Source organism: Entelurus aequoreus, linkage group LG25 (assembly GCF_033978785.1).
Source record: "Entelurus aequoreus isolate RoL-2023_Sb linkage group LG25, RoL_Eaeq_v1.1, whole genome shotgun sequence".
Classification (NCBI taxonomy): Eukaryota; Metazoa; Chordata; class Actinopteri; order Syngnathiformes; family Syngnathidae; genus Entelurus; species Entelurus aequoreus.
This window is the reverse complement of record NC_084755.1, coordinates 19,037,758-19,045,197: the sequence shown is the minus strand read 5'-3', so window position 1 is coordinate 19,045,197 and position 7,440 is coordinate 19,037,758. Positions and strand designations below refer to the sequence as shown.

At 41.5% G+C, this 7,440-nt stretch overlaps 2 protein-coding genes across 4 annotated transcripts in view; both read left to right on the top strand.

Annotated features, from left to right (window-relative positions):
- srl (sarcalumenin) overlaps window positions 1–4,008 on the top strand; it is a 41,825-nt gene extending 37,817 nt beyond the window's left edge. For 2 of the 3 annotated variants that reach the window (XM_062036913.1, XM_062036914.1), the window contains exon 7: window positions 917–4,008. In XM_062036913.1, coding sequence (XP_061892897.1) covers window positions 917–1,728 — 812 coding nt within the window. In that variant the 3' untranslated portion in view covers window positions 1,729–4,008. The remainder of the gene's footprint in view (window positions 1–916) is intronic. The other variant, XM_062036915.1, reaches the window with a different exon arrangement.
- A 3,223-nt stretch (window positions 4,009–7,231) lies between these two features.
- Window positions 7,232–7,440, top strand: part of LOC133642613 (adenylate cyclase type 9-like) — a 99,009-nt gene continuing 98,800 nt past the window's right edge. The window contains exons 1-2 of the mRNA XM_062036908.1: window positions 7,232–7,311; window positions 7,412–7,434. The gene's annotated coding sequence lies outside the window, so the exon portion shown is untranslated. The remainder of the gene's footprint in view (window positions 7,312–7,411; window positions 7,435–7,440) is intronic.

Below are 7,440 nucleotides of genomic sequence, written 5' to 3'. Positions count from 1 at the left end.
TGTAACTTAGATATTGGGTTTCACTATGTAAAGCGCTTTGAGTCACTTGAGAAAAAGCGCTATATAAATGTAATTCACTTCACTTCACTTCACTTCATCTGTGACCAACAAGTATGTTCTCCCATCACTTTATCACAAAAACAGCCATGACATTATGTTCTTTACAAGTGTATGTAAACTTTTGATCGCGACTGTGCATCTTAAAGACGTCACCGCTGTTATTTTTCCAAACACAGTCGAAAATAAACTTCATGAACATTATATAGATCAGTGGTTCTTAACCTGGGTTCGATCGAACCCTAGGGGTTCGGTGAGTCGGCCTCAAGGGTAAAGACACATCCGACTTATCGTGTAAATAAAAGCTTCTCCCTATCAGCGTATTATGGATACCCCCAAACAATGTTCCCTCTAATTTTCCATCTGATTTGCAGGTTGTTTGATTAATCGATTTAAACTTTTACTAGCAGATTGCAAAGGAAGATAATACATTATATGAAACAGTACAGTTTACACAGTACAGTACATATTCCGTACAATTAACCACTAAATGGTAACACCCGAATACGTTTTTCAACTTGTTTAAGTCGGGGTCCACGTTGATTAATTCATGGTAATGTGTGTAAGGTGTGTAATTTGTTGTGAGTTCATGCACTGTGTTGGTTTTGTTCTTTGAACAAGGTGATGTTCATGCACGGTTCATTTTGTGCACCAGTAAAAAAAACATGACTTTTTCTTGATTTTGAAAAAAAAAATTATTTTTTATTTTTCACTAAAGAAGGGTTCGGTGAATGCGCATATGAAACTGGTGGGGTTCGGTACCTCCAACAAGGTTAAGAACCACTGATATAGATTCACCCTTAAACAACGGCGTAGAGTGTTGGGCTGGCCCTGATCATCGCTCTTCTCCACCTTCCAGGCTACCCCTTCAATGACGTGTGCCAGTGGTTCATTGACCGTGCTGACCTCATCTTTGTGGTGTTCGACCCCACCAAGCTGGACGTCGGACTGGAGCTGGAGATGCTATTCCGTCAACTCAAAGGCCGCGAGTCCCAGATCCGCATCATCCTCAACAAGGCCGACCACCTGGTCACCCAGGACTTAATGCGGGTCTACGGAGCTCTTTTCTGGAGCTTGGCGCCGCTTATCAATGTGACGGAACCCCCCCGCGTCTACGTCAGTTCTTTCTGGCCCTACGACTATGCCCCCGACACCAGCCGCGAGCTCTTCAAGCGGGAGGAGATCTCCCTGCTGGAGGATCTCAACCAGGTGATCGAGAACCGCATGGAGAATAAGATCGCCTTCATCCGCCAGCACGGAATCCGCGTTCGTATCCACGGCCTGCTGGTGGACCGCTACGTCCAGACCTTTAAGGACAAGATGAGCTTCTTCAGCGACCCGGAACTCGTCTTCAAGGAGATCGTAGACGACCCGGACAAGTTCTACATCTTCAAATCCATCCTGGCTAAAACCAACGTCAGCAAGTTCGACCTGCCCAACCGCGACGCCTACCGTGACTTCTTCGGCGTCAACCCGATCACCAACTTCAAAGCCTTGTCCTCCCAGTGCTCCTACATCGGAGGCTGCCTGCTGGATAAGATCGAAAAGGCCATCACAAACGAGCTGCCCGCCCTCCTGAGCAGCATCAACTCTGGCAAACAGCCGGGCCTTTCTTCCTGCGAGGCCACCGGCTGCGGGGAGAAGCCCAAAAACCGCTATCGAAAGAACTGAGGAACGGAGGTGACAGAGGAGGTGAAGAAAAGGAGGCTCTGATGTGATTCAGAAAGCCAGGTGTTATTGAGGGAAAAAGAAAAAGGATATTAGCGTTTAATTTTCCTCAGATGATGCATTTAGGGACTGTGGGGACGAGGCAGGTAGCGGGAGGGGCGGGGTCATTGTGTGATAACGGCAGCTTCAGGAAACAAGTGCTGATGACTTAGAGGACTTTGTGGTTTTTTGGGCGCAGGGGGGGTAACCAAACAGATTGCAAATCCAATACCAGCTCCCTTGTATGTGAATAAAATCGGAAGTGGAAACAGGTGTTGCAAATTTGTGTTACAGCAGGTCGATTCCATGTGCTTCAGATGTTTTTGAAGTCGAATATTATTGTGGGTGCTATAGAACCTTGCATGTTCTCCAGCACTGGTTCTCAAACGACCACCTCAAAACATGCTGCACGGCAAAATAAATGTCTATTTCTACAACTATTTCACACTTTTATTTGTGTATTTAAAAAAAAAAAGGTGGTAGTCGCTCCACAGTTTGAGAACCAATGCTCGGAATGTCAATCTTAACGTTGTACGGCCTTGACTTCCGACTAACAAGTGTTAGTGGTACGACCCTGCCAGGCAACCAATGAGGCCGTTTGGTTTCCAACTCTTGACAACCTGCCAAATGTGTCGGAAGCAGAGGTCAGGGGTTTCAAGGGTCATCAGAGTCTTTTTTTAAAAAAAAAAAAACTGGTCTTACTATATTTTTGTTACAATCTGGCATAATTGTGTTATGAGTAATGTCTTCTTTGATCCATAAACTTCCCAGCTTGTTTTTGTAGCTGAATGACCACGAATACGTTTTTTTCATATACTTTGCATGTTACCAATCAATTTATTGATTTTAGCTTGTGTGTGTGTAGACCTTCCAAATGGGCATTGAAGTACGTTGCGCTAAAGTGGGGCTTTGATTGATTGATTGATTGAAACTTTTATTAGTAGATTGCACAGTACAGTACATATTCCGTACAATTGACCACTAAATGGTAACACCCGAATAAGTTTTTCAACTTGTTTAAGTCGGGGTCCAAGTAAATCAATTCATGGTACAAATATATGCTATCAGCATAATACAGTCATCACACAAGTTAATCATCAGAGTATATACATTGAATTATTTACATTATTTACAATCCGGGGGGTTGATATCAGCACTTCAGTCATCAACAACTGCATAATCAGAGAAATGGACATTGAAATAGTGTAGGTCTGACTTGGCAGGATATGTACAAGCATAAGAACAAGTATATACATTTGATTATTTACAATCCGGGGAGAGGGTTAGTCAAGGGTTAAAGTTGCCTGGAGGTGTTCTTTTAGTGCGGTTTTGAAGGAGGATAGAGATGCCCTTTCTTTTACACCTGTTGGGAGTGCATTCCATATTGATGTGGCATAGAAGGAGAAGGATTTAAGACCTTTGTTAGTTCAGAATCTGGGTTTTTACGTGGTTTGTGGAACTTCCCCTGGTGTTGTGGTTATGGCGGTCATTTACGTTATGGAAGTAGTTTGACATGTACTTCGGTATCAGGGCGGCGACATAAGAGCGAAGATCTCATGAGTTGACCCCTGACCTCTGCCGACAGAAGACGCCGCCGACCGTTGGAGCGACGCGTTCTGACATTTAAAAACCTACCTCAGTGAACTTCCTGGTAGTGGGACATACCGTTTTGAGACTTCCTGTCTTACCTCGACCCTGTGAGGCGTTCAGGGAAAACAGGGAGTTTCTGGCTTTATCTAAGGAATAGAGAAAAAAAAAGGGTGCAGGTAAGTAGGAGAAGGACTAAGGTCTAATTAAAGTCCATGGATGAACACATGTACTCCCCCTAACCCCCGCCCCGCCTCTTCTTCCAGCACTAACCCCCCCGTTCGTCATGCAAACATCGCATCTAAATGCTAAATAAATCCCTTTTCATTCATATTTTATTTTTTATTCTTGGAGTGTGTTTCACATGTTTTTTTTTTGTATGTTTACGCTGCAGTTGTATAAATGTCCACTAGAGTGTGCTGTGTAAAAATGCAAAAAAAAGAAAAGACCCCTTCATGCAACAAATAGAAGTGATGTGTTGTGTCTTTTTAAAGCTATTGTTCAGTATCTCAGTTGACCTGTGTCCCTTTTTTTGTTTTGCTATATAAATTCTAAATAGATCCATTTGGAAGCTTCCAGAATACAGGTTTGTGATTGACCAGGTTGAATTACATTTGGTGCTTTTTCTGGCAGTCGAGTCACAATAAAGAGGTTTAAATTAAAGCAAGACAAGCAAAAATCTCTTATTTATTTTGCTTTCATACATTGAACCTGCATTGCGGCATCACTTTGTCCTCATTGGAAGCCGGGAGGGGTGATTTAATCGTGTGTGTGTGTGAGAGAGTGATAAAAAAAACAATAGTAATAATAGTAAAAGTTGAAGTATGAGCAATAATAATATGGGCTGCTTGCATGGGCTCTTGCATGGCAGCAGGCCCATAACTAGTATTAATATTACAACTAAGGCTGATTTAAACTCACTCATAATAGTGATGGCCATCAGGGGGCGCTATGAATGACATTTGGCAGGTGAAGTTAGAATTAGGCCCAACATGTGTAATTAATACACATCAATTACAATAAAATGAAACTACTTTGAGTAAAAGGGCTCCACAGTTCTTTCGCTTTCACTTGTACATATGATGCATTCACTGTATGCAAACTGGGATTATTCACAGTAAAAGTCATTACTCCTACTTAAACTGTATATTTAAGTGCTGCAATCGATTATATTCGTTCTCCATAAAAGGTAGTAACACCGCCCTTTTCCCTATGGATCTTTCCATTATGCATGCATACACACACACATAGCTCAGACAGCAGTTAAGCTTGTAATGTACATGGCCAAGCAGCTTTTCAAAATAAAAGCCAGTCTAGAACGGTCCTTCTCAAATAGCATTTGAAAATATGTGCACTGCAAAACGTGATCATTGTAGCCATTAATTCCGTCTTTTTCATTTTTATTTATGAAAAAAAAAAATCAGCACAAATTGTTTTATTCATTTTTGTATTGCATGTTAAAGTGCTTTATACATTTTGCTCCTGAGTTAATTGTTGCTGATCAATTTGAATTCATTATTTATTTAGTTTGTTTATTTTTTATGTTTCAGTATGAAAATGGCTCACGTTGGCCAAAATGTATATAATTTAAATAAGGATGTATATATTTTTAAATTTCGCACACTTTGATGCACTTTTAAATATTTTCTGTTACAGACCAAAAATAATGCCGTTAAAAGTCTTAGTTGAAACTAAGGATGTCCGATAATGGCTTTTTGCCGATATCCAATATTTCGATATTGACCAAACCCTTAATTACCAATACCGATATCAACCGATACCAATATCAACCAATACCAATATAAACAGTCGTGGAATTAACACATTATGCCTAATTTGGACAACCAGGTATGGTGAAGATAAGGTCCTTTTTTAAAAAATGTATAAAATAAAATAAGATAAATAAATTAAACACATTTTCTTGAATAAAAAAGAAAGTAAAACAACATAAAAACAGTTACATAGAAACTAGTAATTAATGAAAATGAGTAAAATTAACTGTTAAAGGTTAGTACTATTAGTGCACCAGCAGCACGCACAATCATGTGTGCTTACGGACTGTATCCCCTGCAGACTGTATTGATATATATTGATATATAATGTAGGAACCAGAATATTAATAACAGAAAGAAACAACCCTTTTGTGTGAATGAGTGAGAATGAGTGTAAATGGGGGAGGTAAGTTTTTTTCGGTTGGTGTACTAATTGTAAGTGTATCTTGTGTTTTTTATGTTGATTTAATTAAAAAAAAATAAAAAATAAAAAAAATAAAACCCGATAACGATAATTAAAAAAACCGATACCGATAATTTCCGATATTACATTCTAAAGCATTTATCGGCCGATAATATCGGCAGGCCGATATTATTGGACATCTCTAGTTGAAACGTTGATCTTCTTTTCCTTAATTTTAATAAGGATAAAATGTTATGCAGAGGTGTACTTATAACAATTGTATTGATTAATGATACTACTTATAGTCGCAGCAGATATATAAAATGTTGTCTTCTTTCTAGGAGGGGCGTAACAGAAAATAATTGTGACGCACTGGTCTAGAGTGAGTGGGTGTAAATATTTGCATTGCTAAAGTTAGACGATGCCGATGATGTGGTCCTGATGGCTTCATCTGGCCAGGATCTTCAGCTCTCACTGGATCGGTTCGCAGCCGAGTGTGAAGCGACTGGGATGAGAACCAGCACCTCCAAGTCCGAGTCCATGGTTCTCGCCCGGAAAAGGGTGGAGTGCCATCTCCGGGTTGCGGAGGAGACCCTGCCCCAAGTGGAGGAGTCCAAGTACCTCTGAGTCTTGTTCACGAGTGAGGGAAGAGTGGATCGTGAGATCGACAGGCGGATCGGTGCGGCGTCTTCAGTAATGCGGACGCTGTATCGATCCGTTGTGGTGAAGAAGGAGCTGAGCCAGAAGGCAAAGCTCTCAATTTACCGCTCGATCTACATTCCCATCCTCACCTATGGTCATGAGCTTTGGGTTATGACCGAAAGGACAAGATCACGGGTACAAGCGGCCGAAATGAGTTTCCTCCGCCGGGTAGCGGGGCTCTCCCTTAGAGATAGGGTGAGAAGCTCTGCCATCCGGGAGGAGCTCAAAGTAAAGCTGCTGCTCCTCCACATCGAGAGGAGCCAGTTGAGGTGGTTCGGGCATCTGGTCAGGATGCCACCCGAACGCCTCCCTAGGGAGATGTTTAGGGCACGTCCGACCGGTAGGAGGCCACGGGGAAGACCCAGGACACGTTGGGCTGGGAACGCCTCGGGATCCCCCGGGAAGAGCTGGACGAAGTGGCTGGGGAGAGGGAAGTCTGGGCTTCCCTGCTTAGGCTGCTGCCCCCGCGACCCGACCTCGGATAAGCGGAAGAAGATGGATGGATGGATGGAAGTTAAACGATTTTGGTGTTACTTTTAAATAAACATGAAATCCAACGCAAAGTTTACCATGAATTGATTAACGTGGACCCCGGACTTAAACAAGTTGAAAAACTTATTGGGGTGTTACCATTTAGTGGTCAATTGTACGGAATATGTACTGTACTGTGCAATCTACTAATAAAAGTCTCAATCAATCAATCAATCAATCAATCAATCAATCAATCAAAAAAGTCAAAATTGAGAGTCACGCCAACTTTTACAGTACCACAGACGTCCTCTAGGTGTCAGTAATGCGCATGCCCAACATTCAACGTCAAAGGAACCGAGAAGAAGACGATCAAAATGCTAGTGCTAACTATGTAGTACTGGGAAATAAGTTAGCAAAAGAGAGGGTTTGGTCAGTAGTAGGAGATATTTTAGGATTGCACTCAGAACACAGAGGTTACAAAATATTATATACATATTTAAAAAAGACAGGGTTAAAAATAAAAAAATTAGATTAGGGTAACACCTCGGTCGACACTCCATTTCAAAAGGTGGCGGAAATGCACATTCAACAAAAAAAGAAGACGAAGAAGAAGTATGTAGCTGGAACACGCACGTAAAGAAACGGTGTTATAAACGAACTAACTGCCATTTTCTTCTATGGCGTCTTGTTTTTTGTTTTTTTTGTGAAACAGGAGCGATATCCGATAAACATACGGTGAGT